The sequence below is a fragment of the Melozone crissalis genome, unplaced genomic scaffold (assembly GCF_028551555.1).
Source record: "Melozone crissalis strain CALT ecotype California unplaced genomic scaffold, PUWL_Pcris_2 ptg000266l_1, whole genome shotgun sequence".
In the NCBI taxonomy this organism is placed as follows: Eukaryota; Metazoa; Chordata; class Aves; order Passeriformes; family Passerellidae; genus Melozone; species Melozone crissalis.
In genome coordinates this window covers 37,039-49,984 of record NW_026536021.1, presented here as the reverse complement: position 1 = coordinate 49,984, position 12,946 = coordinate 37,039, and the positions used below count along the sequence as shown (strand labels likewise).

Here is a 12,946-nt window from a genome sequence, read left to right as displayed (position 1 = left end):
GGAGAGGATAATGAGGAACCTAAAAGTGAGGGGGGAACTAAAATTGGGGGATGTGGGGGTGGTGGGGAGGAGGGATGGGGTGTTGCACCTTTGGGGAGTGGGATTTGGGGATGGAGCCTTGGGTGTAGTGGGAGAGGGGCACTGGGGGGTCCCCAGGATGGGATTGGCACCCCAGAATCCCCTGAGAGTCACTGGGAGGTTCTGGGGTGCCCCCCCAGGTTTGGGAGCACCAGGACCCCACTGTGGGGATTTAGGGGGACCCCAGGGTAACATCCCGGTTTTGGGGACCCCTGCCCCCCCCCACAGTGTCAGGTCGCCCTTCCCCCTGTGACACAACAAGGCTGAGGGACCCCAGTGGTGGCATTTTGAGTGGGGGGAGTCCCCAGTTTGGTACCACTCCCCCCGTTTGGTTTCCCAGGGATATTGGGGTGTTCTCAGCACCCATTTTTGGGGGGGCTTGCCCCCCACCCCCCAGGTTTATGGGGACATCAGGTTTATGGGGCCCCGAGTTTGTTTGTTCTCCCATTTCCCCAGTGCCATACTGGGGCCCCACCCCCCAGAGCTTCTATTTTTGACACTGGAACCGCCCTCCGAAATGGGGGCGCGGCCCCTTTAAGAGCCCTGCCCTCCCTGCTCCTCCTTACAGATTTAAATGACCTGTTTAAGGCGCGGGGAGGGGCGTGGCTTTATCCAGCCCCGCCCCTTTGTTCAGGCCCCGCCTACACGCACCTTTCACCTGCTGTTGCTTCCTCAGGCCACGTCCCTTTATGGTAAAATGGGCGTGGCCTGAACTGCTTTAGCCACTCCCACCCCCGCCCCTTGCGCTGCCTTCAGGGAGTTTCGCGCGCCGAAGCCATAACCCCGCCCCCTCCCCTTAGCCCCGCCCCCTCGGCAGAATTTAAAGAGAACGCAAGGAATTATTTTTGTTAAAAGTAATAAAAGCTTTAAGGAGAAAAATAAAACATCTGGTGGTCCTTGAGACAGGAATCGGTGTCCGGAGGGGGGCCTGGCGGTCCACACACCTGGAGCCCCCCCAAATTTGAGGGAGGGTCTCACGGGCCTGTCCCAAACACCTTCTCCAGCAGGCTCTGGGGGGGAGCGGCCGGGGGGGGCCGAGCTTTGCGCCTCCAAATCTCCTCTTCTGTCTGTCTCTGGGTGAAGCCCCAGGTCCGGGGAGGGGCTGCGGAGTCTCCCGAGGTTTTGGGGGGCTCCTTGGAGGCGTGGCGGGCGTAGAACCCCCCCTCCCGCTTGGCCTGGGCCACCTCGGCCCGCAGGCGCTGCGCCCTCACCTGGCGCTCGTAGCTCAGCCGCTCGCTCAGGTGAGGCCACCGGAAGCCGGGCAGGTACTGGGGGGGGTGGGCACAGGTCAGGGCACCCCCAAACAACCTCAGACCCTGCCCCTCAATAAGGTTTTGGGGTGTTCAAAGCCCCATCAGCTTTGAACTGGGGCCTCCCAACACAGCTCAGCCCCTCCCCACTGAATGCCCCTCCGACAATGTGGGGGACCCCCCTGAACCCTAAAACAGGGACCCCCAGTGAGGCAAAACCATCGGAGACCCCCCAAAAAAGGGACCCGGGTGCTCCCTACAAATTTGGGACCCCCACAAAAGGGACCCCAACCCCTCACCTATAAAGGGTCCCAATCACCCAGGAACCCACCAAAGATCTGAGACCCCTCAAAAAGGGATCTGAGACACCCCAAAAAAGGGATCCAGGTGATCCCTACAAATCTGGGACCCCCAAAAAGGGACCTCAACCCCTCACCCATAGAGTCCCAATTACCCAGGAACCCACAGGTGCCCCCCCCCTCTTTTTCCAGGGCACCCAAAATTCTGAGCCCCCCCTCCCAAAAATGGATCCAAGCCCCGCTAAAACCGTTCTGAATCCCCCAGTACCCCTCCCCAGCACCTCCCGAGCCGCACCTTGATGCTCCAGTAGTGATGGCGGAAGGGGCTGCGGGGCCGGGGGGCCATGGGGGCCCCGTGCAGGAGTTTGGCCGCGCGTTTGGCCGCTCGCTTGTCCCGGAATTCCACCCAGCCCTCGGCGAACGCCACGGCCGGGGGTCCCCCCGGGCGCTGCCGCCGCCGCCGCACGGAGCCTCCTGCGGGAACGGGGAGGGGGCGCTGAGACCCCCGGGAGGGCTGAGCCCCCCACCCAAGGGTGCTAAACGTGGTGTCAGCGGGGCTGCGAGGGGCCCTGACCCCCAAATCCCCTTCCTGCCTGTGGGGACTCCCCCTTCCCCCATTGCTGGGGGTCTGTGGGGCACCCTGACCCCCTCAGGGACCCCTTGCCCCCTCCCAAAACTCCCCCCAGATCACCCCCGGGACCCCCGGACTCACCGTGGGGCTGCAGGAAGACCCTGCCCAGCTCCCCGTGCGGCCGCAGCAGCGCCCGGGCCTGGCGGGGCCCGAAGCCCGGGGGGAGGAAGGACAAATAAAGGACCCCCGGTACCACCGGCTTTGGAGGGGGGTCCGAGGAGGCTTCGGCAGCGGGGGAGCCCGCGGGATCCTCCTCTTCCTCCTCCTTTCCTTCCTCTTCTTCCTTCTTTCCTTCCTCTTCTTCCTCCTTTCCTTCCTCTTCTTCCCCCTCCATTTCTTCCTCTTCCTCCTCTTCTTCCTCTTCCTCCTCCTTTTCTTCCTCTTCTTCCTCCTCCTCCTCCTCGCCTCTCCCGTGTGGGTCCCGCTCGGCCGCAGCCATGGCCCCTGCGGTGGGCAGGAGGGAGTTAAAGGGAAGTGACCACCCTCAGAGCCCCCTCACCCCTTTCCAGGCTCTGTCGCACCCCCGAATTCCCCCTGGGACCCCCAAAATCGCCCCCCGGGCCCCCTCGGTCCCGCACCCTCACAACGCGGCCGGCCGCGGTCGTAAAATACCAACACAGCCGTAAAGCACCGCTAGCAGGGGCGGGGGAGTCGCGAAAAAGCCGTAAAGCGCAGAGAGGCGTGGCCTCATTTTAGGGGCGGGTCTTAGGTGACGGGGCGTGGTTACGCAGGGAAGGGGCGTGGCTCAATGTGGGGGCGCAGCCTGGCTGCGGCGGGAAGCGCGCGCCGCGGTTTGGGCGGGAACGGCTGAGGCGGAGTTTTGGCGGGAAAGGCCCCGCCCGCTCTGGGACCCCTCGAACTCCCCTCAGTGCCTCCCCCCCCCCACCGCAGCCCCTGGACCCACTGACCCCTCCCCGGACCCACTGACCCCTCCCGTACCCAATGACCCCCCTCAATATCCCCTCCTTGTCCCCTCAGAGCTCTCCTGGGTCAGCCCCCCTGCCATGTCCCTCACAGACCCCGTACCTCTCCATGGCCCCCTCAGCCCCCCCAAATGTCCCCACAGCCCCCCAGGACCCCCCTCAGGTCCCCAGAGCCCCCTCCAGAGTCCCCCTGAGCCCCCCCGTGTTCTCCCTCCCTCATTGCTGCTGGGGGGGGTCCTGGCTGCAGATGAGCAGTGGATTATTCCCCCCCCCATAATCCGACAGCTGGGGGGGATTAGAGCCCTCCCGGCCCCCCCAAACCCCCCGAGGGCTCAGCCCCATCATGGGACCCCCTGGGGATGTGTTGGGGGGGCACCCCTAATCCCCCTCACTCCCCCCCCAATAATTAACATCTGGTTTAATTGGGGGGGGCCCACGGGACTGCGGGAGTTCGGCCAAACCGGGATTGGGGGGGGGAGCCCTCCCCCTCCTGTACCCATCAGCATCTGGAGGGACCCCGAGGGGGGGGGAACTGGGGGGAATTTGGGGGGGCCAGGACAGGGGCGGCCCCCACCCGCAGTTCCCAGCGGCTGCACAGGGACAGGAGCACCCAGGGGCCAGGTGAGCAGGATGGGGGCGCCGGGACCCCAAACTGGGGGGTGCTGGGGACCCCCAAACCTCCCTCCAGGGCGGGGACAGAGCCCTCTGCCCCATGGGGGCTGCCCCCCGCATTGGGGGTGTCCCTGCCTCATGGGGTGTCATTACCCCCCTCCCCATCCCCAACAGGGTGTCCCCCCACCCCAATGGGTGCCCCCCCGTAACCTCCCTCTGTCCCCTCCTGCCCACCCTGGTGTTCCTGTGACCCCCCTGCCCCACAGAAAGCCCCCCAAGTCTGCCCCCCACCACCCTCTGACCCCTTTCTCTCTGCCCCCAGCCCACCATGCCAGCCCTGCTGGTGACCCTGCTCCTCCTGTGCCCACCTGACACCCACCCTGCCCCACAGAGAGCCACCTCTGCCCCCCATCACCCCCCAACCCCCTTCTCTTTGCCCCCAGCCCACCATGCCAGCCCCACTGGTGACCCTGCTGGTGTCCCTGCTGTCCCTGTGCCCCCCTGCCCCACAGAAAGCCCCCCAAGTCTGCTCCCCATCACCCCCGACCCCTTTCTCTTTGCCCCCAGCCCACTGTGCCACCACTGCCCACTCTGCTGTCCCTGTGCCCCCCCTGCCCCACAGAAAGCCCCCCAAGTCTGTTCCCCATCACCCCCTGACCCCTTTCTCTCTGCCCCCAGCCCACCATGCCAGCCCCACTGGTGACCCCGCTGGTGGCCCTGCTGGTGGCCCTGCTGTCCCTGTGCCCGCCGTGCCGCTGCCCCCCGGCGCCCACCCAGCCCCACGCCATCCGTCTGGAGGGTGACCTGACTCTGGGGGGGCTGTTCCCGGTGCACGCCCGCGGCCCCGCCGGGGTGCCCTGCGGCCCGGTCAAGAAGGAGAAGGGCATCCACCGGCTGGAGGCCATGCTGTACGCGCTGGACCGCGTCAACGGCGACCCGCGCGTGCTGCCCAACCTGACGCTGGGCGCCCGCATCCTCGACACCTGCTCCAGGGACACGTACGCGCTGGAGCAGGCGCTGAGCTTCGTGCGCAGCCTCCTGCCCCCCGAGGGGGGCGAGGGCAGCTGCCCCGACGGCTCGGCCCCGCGCCGGCCCCCGCCCGAGCGCCTGGTCGGGGTCATCGGGGCCTCCGCCAGCTCCGTGTCCATCATGGTGGCCAACGTGCTGCGGCTCTTCGCGGTGGGTTGGGGGGTTTGGGAACACTGGGGACATGGAGGGGCATTGAGGACATGGGGGGACATTGATGTCTCTGCCAACTCCGTGTCCATCGTGGTGGGTTGGAAGGATTTGGGGGCGTTGGGTGCGTTGGGGACATGGAGGGACATTGAAGACATGGAAGGACATTGGTGTCTCCACCAGCTCCGTGTCCATCATGGTGGCCAACGTGCTGCGGCTCTTTGCGGTGGGCTGGGGGGATTTGGGGGTGCTGGGGGCTTTGGGGACATGAAGGGGCACTGGGGACATGGAGGGGCATTGAGGACGCGGGGGGACATCGGTGTCTCTGACAGCTCCGTGTCCATCATGGTGGCCAATGTGCTGCAGCTCTTTGTGGTGGGTTGGGGGGTTTGGGGACACTGGGGACATGGAGGGGAATTGCGGACATGGAGGGACATTGGGGATGTGGAGGGACACTGGGGACATGGAGGGGCATGAAAGGGCATTGGAGACATGGAGAGACATTGGGGACATGGTGGCCATGGAGGAGAACTGGGGACATTGGGGATGGGGGACATGGAGGGACATTGGTGCCTCTGCCAGCTCCGTGGCCATCATGGTAGCCAATGTTGAGCATCTCTTTGTGGTCACTGGGGATGTTGGGGACATTGGGGGGTTGTTGGGGACATTGGGGGGTCGTTGGGGGCATTGGGGGGTCATTGAGGGCATTGGGGGGTCATTTGGGATATTGCGTGGGTGTTTGGGACATTGTGAGGGTGTTTGGGATATTTTTGGGGGAACGTGGGGGGTGTTTTGGCTGGGGAGACTCTGAGGGGACTGGGACAGTGCTGTCCCTACAGTGCCCTCATGGTGTCTGCTCCCTGTGAGGGGGGGCCTGGACACCTGGTCCCCCTCTGTGTGTCCCCCCCCCCCCCCCCAGGTCCCTTCCAGAACTTTCCCCCCCTCCCCCCTGGGTGTTACCCACAATCCCCTGGGACGGCAGCAAATGGCCCAGGGGGATTAGGGGGGATTAGGGACAGGGACAGGGAAGGGGGGGGGGGTCCCACAGGGCCAGTTCCCCTGAGTGTTGCCCAGGTCTCCCCCCGCATGTCCCTGATGTCCCTCTTGTCCCCAGCCTTGGGGCTGAGCCCCCCATGCCCTCTCACACTGCTCTGTCCCCCATGTCCCCTCAATGTCCCCAGTGTCCCCCCAGACCCCACCTATATCAACAGCTCCACACTGAACCCCCCATGGCACCTCACCCCAATCTCCCCACAACCCCATGATGCCCCCAAACCCCCCAATGTCCCCCTGTCCCTGATACATTCCTGATGTCCCCAGTGTCCCCTTGTCCCTGACATGTCCCCACATCCCCAATGTCCCTCTGTCCGTGATATGTCCCCAATGTCCCCATGTCCCCAGATCCCCCAGGTCAGCTACACCTCCATGGCCCCTGAGATGTTGGACCCCTGTGTGTCCCCCACAAACCCCCAATATCCCCCTGTCCCTTACATGTCCCCAATGTCCCCCTGTCCCTGACACGTTCCTGTGTCCCCAGATCCCCCAGATCAGCTACGCCTCCACGGCCCCCGAGCTGTCAGACCCCGGGCGTTACGAGTTCTTCTCACGGGTGGTGCCGCCGGACTCGTACCAGGCGCAGGCCATGGTGGCCGTGGTGCGGGCGCTGGGCTGGAGCTACGTCAGCACGCTGGCCTCCGAGGGCAACTACGGCGAGAGCGGCGTCGAGGCCTTCGTGCAGAGCTCCCGCGAGGCCGGTGGGCTGGACTGGGCTGTACTGGGTTGTATTGGGCTGTACTGGGTTATACTAAGTTGTACTGGGCTGTACTGGGTTGTACTTGGTTATACTGGGTAATATTGGGTTGTATTGGGTTGTACTGGGCTGTACTGAGTTATACTAGGCTGTTCTGGGTTGTACTGGGCTGTACTGAGTTATACTAGGCTGTTCTGGGTTGTACTGGGCTGTACTGGGGCACTGGGAGCACTGGGAGGGCACTGGGCCATACTGGGATGTACTGGGAGGGTGAGCTCTGCAGGGAAGAGGGAGGTTCTGAGGCCGGGGCAGGGAGGGTGATCCCCATCCACACTAGTCCATACTGGTCCGTACCAGTCCGTACTGGTTTATACTGGTCCGTACTGGGGCAGGGGGCCTGTGCATCGCCCAGTCCATCAAGATCCCGCGGGAGCCGAAGCCAGGGGAGTTCGCCAAGGTCATCGGGCGCCTGATGGAGACGTCGACCGCGCGCGGGGTCGTGCTCTTCGCCAACGAGGACGACATCCGGTGAGACCAGTGCACACCAGTGCACACCAGTCCTGCCCCAGTCTCTCCCCAGTCTCTCCCCAGCCTGCTGGAGTTTGTCCCAGTTCATCCCAGTCCCTCTGGGCACACACCAGCACACACCAGTCCTGCCCCAGTCCCTCCGCCGTGCTCCTCAGCCTGCTGGAGGTCACCCCAGTCCGGTTAGGTCCCCTCCCAGTAGCTCCCCAGTCCAACCCAGTGGCCTCCCAGTCCTTTACAGTCCCTCCCATCAGCCTCCACTGTCCCTCGCAGTTACCTCCCAGTGCCCTTGAGTCCATCCCAGTAGCCCCCAGTCTATCCCAGTAGACTCCAGCGATCTCCAGTCTCTCCCAGTCCCATCCCAATAACACCCGTGTCCCTGAGTCCATTCCAGTGACCCCTAATCCTTCCCAGCAGCCCCCAGTCCATCCCAGCAGCCTTTGACCCCATCCCAGTAGCCCCCCGACCAATTCCAGTCCCTCCAAATTCCTCCCAGTAGCTCCCAGTCCATCTCAGTAGCCCCCAGTCCCTCCCAGTAGCCCTCCATCCATCCCAGTGCCCCCAGTCCCTCCCAGTGCCCACAGCCCATCTCAGTAACTCCCAGTCCCCTCCAGTGCCTCCAGTCCGTCCCAGTTTGCCCAGTAGCCGTGCCTGTCCCCACAGGCGGGTGCTGGAGGCCGCCACTCTGGCCAACCTGTCCGGCCACTTCTCGTGGGTGGGCTCGGACAGCTGGGGGGCCAAGATGGCGCCGGTGCAGGGCCTGGAGGACGCGGCTGACGGGGCCATCACCATCCTGCCCAAACGAGCCTCGGTGCCCGGTGAGCACTGGGAGGGACTGGGAAGGACTGGGGGACTGGGAACACTGGGAACCCTGGGAGGGACTGGGGGCACTGGGGAGACTGGAGACACTGGGAGGGACTGGGGGGACTGGGAACGCTGGGATGGACTGGGGGGATAAGGGACGCTGGGGGACTGGGGAGACTGAAGGCTGGGGAAACTGGGATGGACTGGGGGCTACTGGATGGACTGAGGGCTACTGGGAAGGATTGGGGACTACTGGAATGGACTGGAGGCTACTGGGAGGGACTGGGGGCTACTGGGAAGTTATTAGGAGAGACTGGGGTGAATTCAGAGGGACTGGGAGAGACTGGAGGTTGCTGGGGTGGGACTGGGAGCTCCAGGGGCACTCTTAGGGGGCTTTGGGGAGACCTGAGGGGTTCTGAGGGGACCCAGGTGGGCTCAGAAGGGGCTCTGTGGGGACCTGGGTGGTTTAGGGGGCTCATGGGACACTCCAGGATTCTGTGGGACCCCATGGCTCTGTGGGGTCCCCATGTCCCCAGGGGGTCCCCATGGCTCCGTGAGGTCCCTGTGACCCTGTAGGGTCCCTGGTGACTCTGTGGGGTCCCCCCCTGACCCCGGTGGCTCTATGGGGTCCCCCCCTGACCCCGCGGTGTCCCCGTGTCCCCCCCAGGCTTTGATGAGTACTTCACGTCGCGCTCGCTGGAGAACAACCGCCGCAACCTCTGGTTCCACGAGTTCTGGGAGGACGATTTCAACTGCCGGCTGCCCCACGGCACCGCGCCCCACGGGGACCCCGCGGGGGCACCCGGCACGCCCGTGCGCAAGTGCACAGGTACCCTGCCCCATAGGGACCCCATAGAGAACCCATAGAGACCCCACAGGGACCCCATAGAAACCCATAGAGACCCCACAGGTACCCTGCCCCATAGGGACCCTATAGAGAACTCATAGAGACCCCACAGGGACCCCATAGAAACCCATAGAGACCCCACAGGTACCCTGCCCCACAGGAACCCCATAGAGAACCCATAGAGACCCCACAGGGACCCCATAGAAACCCATAGAGACCCCACAGGTACCCTGCCCCATAGGGACCCTATAGAGAACCCATAGAGACCCCATAGGGACCCCACAGGTAGCCTGCCCTATAGGGACCCTAGAGGGACCCCATGGAGACCCCATGGGGAACCCATAAGTACCCTTCCCCATAGGGGCCCCACAGAGATCCTGCCCCAAAGAGACCCCACAGGGATGCCACAGGTAAGTTTAGGGTGTCCCTGGCAGGTTTAGGGTGCTGTGGCAGGTTTGGGGTGCCCATGTGGGGTCTCTGGTCCCCCAGGGTTGGAGCGCATCGGGCGGGACTCACCCTACGAGCAGGAGGGGAAGGTGGGGTGTCCATAACTGGTTTGGGGTGCTCCTGGTGGCTTTGGAGTGCCCATGGCAGGTTTGGGGTGCTGTGGTGGGTTTGAGGTGTCCATGTGGAGTCTCTGGTCCCCAGGGCGGGAGCGCATCGGGCGGGACTCGCCCTACGAGCAGGAGGGGAAGGTTCAGTTCGTCATCGACGCCGTGCTGGCCATGGCCCATGGGCTGCACTCGATGCTGGGCGAGGCCTGCCCGGGCGGGGGGCTCTGTGCCCACATGGACCCCCCCGACGGGCGCCGCCTGCTCACCCACATCCGCAGGGTGGCCTTCAACGGTACTGGGGGCACTGGGAGCCTACTGGGATATGGGGGGGCGGGTACTGGGGACCATACTGGGAACAACTGAGAGGCACTGGGATATACTGGGGGGGCACTGGGAGGGAGCTGGAGGTGCTGGAGACCATACTGGGAGTTACTGGGATATACTGGGGTGGCACGAGGAGGGAGCTGGGGGCACTGGAGACCGTACTGGGAGTTACTGGGATATAGTGGGAGGCACTGGGAAGGGGATGGTGGCACTGGAGACCATACTGGGAGGCACTGGGAGCCACTGTGGGGCACTGGGAAGGGGATGGGTGCGCTGGTAACCATACTGGGAGTACCGGTTTGCCTTGTACTGGGGGCATGTCGGGGCTAGGGGGTCACTGACCTTTTCTGCGGGGCTGGTGGGGGATGTCCCTGACCTATACTGGTGGTTACTGGTTTATACTGGTCCATACTGGTGTGCAGGCAGTGCGGGAACACCGGTGTCCTTCAACGAGAACGGGGACGCCCCCGGGCGCTACGACATCTTCCAGTTCCAGGGGGGCAACGGCACCGGGGCCTACCGGGCTGTGGGGCAGTGGGTGCAGGGGCTGCACCTGCAGGTGGGTCTGGGACCGCCGAGCCCCCCAGAGCCATGGGGTGCCCCCCAGGGTCAGCTGGGGGGATCCCAGTGGCCAACTGGGGGCACTGGGTGGGGGATACCCTGTTGTCCCTGGTGGGGGGACTTGGGGGAACCATGGGGTGCCTGTATGGGAAGTTTGTGGGGGGGTCTCTGAGGAGGTTTGGGGTGTCCCTGGGGAGGTTTGGGTTTTCCCTGGGGTATTTGGGGTGTGCATGGGGGGCTTGAGGTGTCCATGGGGGGGGGTGTTTGGGTTTTCCATTGGCTGTTTAGGGTGTCCCTGGGGAGGTTTGGGGTGTTCCTGGGGTGTTTGGGGTGTGCCTGGGGTGTTTGGGGTGTCCATGAGGGGATTTGAGGTATCCCTGGGGTGTTCAAGATGTCCCTGGGGAGGTTTGGGGTGTCCCTGACCGTTCCCCCACCAGGAGGACGCCATGGCCTGGGGCTCCAACTCGTCATCGCCGCCACCCTCGGTGTGCAGCCTGCCGTGCGGCCCCGGCGAGCGCAAGAAGCCGGTGAAGGGGGTTCCGTGCTGCTGGCACTGCGAGCTCTGCGGGGGCTACCAGTACCGGGCCGACCTGTTCACCTGCCTGCCCTGCGCCTCTCACCTGCGCCCCACGCCCAACCGCACCGCCTGCCGCCCCACGCCCGTGCTGCGCCTCAGCTGGGGCCACCCCTGCGCCGCCGTCCCGCTGGCCCTGGCCACGCTGGGGCTCATGGCCACCGCCTTCGTGCTGGCCACCTTCGTGCGGCACCACGAGACGCCCATCGTCAAAGCGTCGGGGCGAGAGCTGAGCTACGTCCTGCTGGCCGGAATCGCCCTGGTCTACGCCATCACCTTCCTCATGGTGGCCGAGCCCGGCGTGGGGGTCTGCGCCCTGCGGAGGCTCTTCCTGGGTATGGGGATGAGCCTGACCTACGCTGCACTGCTGACCAAGACAAACCGCATCTACCGCATCTTCGAGCAGGGTGAGGGGCTGGGGGGCATAGGGTGAGGGGCTGGGGTCTCACCTGTGCCATGCTCTCAGCAAGATCAATCTACATCTTCGAGCAGGGTGAGGGGCTGGGGGGCACAGGGTGAGGGGCTGGGGCCTCACCCACGCCATGATCTCACCAAGACCAACCGCATTGCCACATCTTGGAGCAGGGTGAGGGGCATGGGGGCACAGTGGGGTGGGAAGACACAGTGAGGGGCTTTGGGCAGCAGTGAGGGGCACTGGGGGGTGAGAGCTTGGGGTAAGGGGCTGCATGAGGGACATGGGACAGGGTCCCCGCCCTGTGGGGGAGGGGGAGTCACCAAGGGAGGTGACTTCCAGGGCCTCCAAAAGTGTTGGGGTTCCAGACCAGGCTGAGTGACACGGGGTACCCCCAGCCCTTCAGGCCAGGTGAGCTCTGGGGGTGCCAGCAGCCCCCCATAACCCACCGTACCCCGCAGGGAAGCGCTCGGTGACACCGCCACGCTTCATCAGCCCCACCTCGCAGCTGGTCATCACCTTCACGCTCAGCGGGCTGCAGCTGGTGGCCGCGGCCACCTGGCTGCTGGTGCGGCCACCCCACGCCCTCATCGACTACGAGATGGGCCGGACCCCCGACCCCGAGGCGGCACGGGGGGTCCTGCGGTGCGACATGGCCGAGGGGGCCACGCTGGCCTGCCTGGCCTATGCGCTGCTGCTGATGCTCACCTGCACCGTGTACGCCGTCAAAGCGCGCGGCGTCCCCGAGACCTTCAACGAGGCCAAGCCCATCGGCTTCGCCATGTACACCACGTGCGTGGTGTGGCTCGCCTTCGGGCCCATCTTCTTCGGCGCCGCCCAGTCGGCAGAGAGGGTGAGGAGGGGGGTTTGGGGTCCCTGGGGGTATTAGGGGGGGTCTCTGGGGGATCCCTGGGGGTATTTGGGGGGTCCTTGGGGGTATTTGGGGGATCAGCATGGGCACACATTGTCTGGTTTGTCTTTGAGCCCATCTTTGGCACCGCCCAGTTGGCAGAGAGGGTGAGGAGGGGGGTTTGGGGTCCCTGGGGGTATTTGGGGATCACTGTGGGTACATGTGCTCTGCTGCACCTTCAGGCCCATCTTTGGCAATGCCCAGTTGGCAGAGGATGAGGAGGGGGGTTTGGGGGGTTCCTAGGGGTATTTGAAGGTCCCCTGGTGGCGGGGTCCCTATTTTGGATTCAATGGGATTTAGGCATCAGTGGGATTTGGGGATGCTTGTTTTTGGGGTCAGTGGGATTTGGGATGGAGGACTTTGGGGTCAGTGGCATTTTGCGATCAGTAGGACTTTGGGGTACCGTTTTTGGGGTGCAGGTGCACGTGCAGACGGCCACACTGACGGTGTCCATGTCCCTGTCGGCCTCGGTGCCCCTGGGGCTCCTCTACGCCCCCAAGGTCTACGTGATCCTGCTGCACCCCGAGCGCAACCAGCCCAAGCGGCGCGGTGCCGACCCCCCCCCGTAGGGACCCCCGGATTGGGGGACCCCCGGCATGCCAAAACCCCCGACCCCCAGAGCCCCCTCCCCACAATAAAGCTGCTCCTGCAAACCCCCAGAAATGTTTTTTTTTTTGGGGTGAGACAGAGCTGGAGAAGGGGTGGCCGTGAGTTTA

General features: G+C 64.6%; 2 protein-coding genes across 2 annotated transcripts; one reads left to right on the top strand and one right to left on the bottom strand.

The window, feature by feature from the left end:
- Positions 1-647: 647 nt before the first annotated feature.
- LOC128949673 (activator of basal transcription 1-like) lies at positions 648-2,885 on the bottom strand. The gene is made up of 4 exons (XM_054294584.1): positions 2,837-2,885; positions 2,340-2,702; positions 1,923-2,101; positions 648-1,346 (listed from the first exon to the last, which is right to left on the bottom strand). Exons 2-4 carry the CDS (start codon positions 2,695-2,697, stop codon positions 1,053-1,055), a joined length of 831 nt encoding a protein of 276 aa, XP_054150559.1. The 5' UTR covers positions 2,698-2,702; positions 2,837-2,885; the 3' UTR covers positions 648-1,052.
- Positions 2,886-4,570: 1,685 nt separating this feature from the next.
- Positions 4,571-12,799, top strand: LOC128949672 (metabotropic glutamate receptor 6-like). Its single transcript, XM_054294583.1, has 10 exons — positions 4,571-4,972; positions 6,507-6,723; positions 7,112-7,247; positions 7,908-8,062; positions 8,716-8,877; positions 9,544-9,741; positions 10,196-10,332; positions 10,772-11,315; positions 11,782-12,173; positions 12,650-12,799. Exons 1-10 carry the CDS (start codon positions 4,697-4,699, stop codon positions 12,797-12,799), a joined length of 2,367 nt encoding a protein of 788 aa, XP_054150558.1. The 5' UTR covers positions 4,571-4,696.
- The last annotated feature ends 147 nt before the right edge of the window (positions 12,800-12,946 follow it).

Bases quoted from the DNA above. Each gene is read 5' to 3' on its own strand.
- LOC128949673 (XM_054294584.1), bottom strand. From the start codon at position 2,697: ATGGCTGCGGCCGAGCGGGACCCACACGGGAGAGGCGAGGAGGAGGAG. The intron at 2,102-2,339 runs GTGAGTCCGGGG...CCGTTCCCGCAG, and splicing joins GGTCTTCCTGCAGCCCCACG to GAGGCTCCGTGCGGCGGCGG. The intron at 1,347-1,922 runs GTGCGGCTCGGG...CACCCCCCCCAG, and splicing joins ATCACTACTGGAGCATCAAG to TACCTGCCCGGCTTCCGGTG.
- LOC128949672 (XM_054294583.1), top strand. From the start codon at position 4,697: ATGCTGTACGCGCTGGACCGCGTCAACGGCGACCCGCGCGTGCTGCCC. The intron at 7,248-7,907 runs GTGAGACCAGTG...CTGTCCCCACAG, and splicing joins GCCAACGAGGACGACATCCG to GCGGGTGCTGGAGGCCGCCA. The intron at 8,878-9,543 runs GTACCCTGCCCC...TCTGGTCCCCAG, and splicing joins GCCCGTGCGCAAGTGCACAG to GGCGGGAGCGCATCGGGCGG.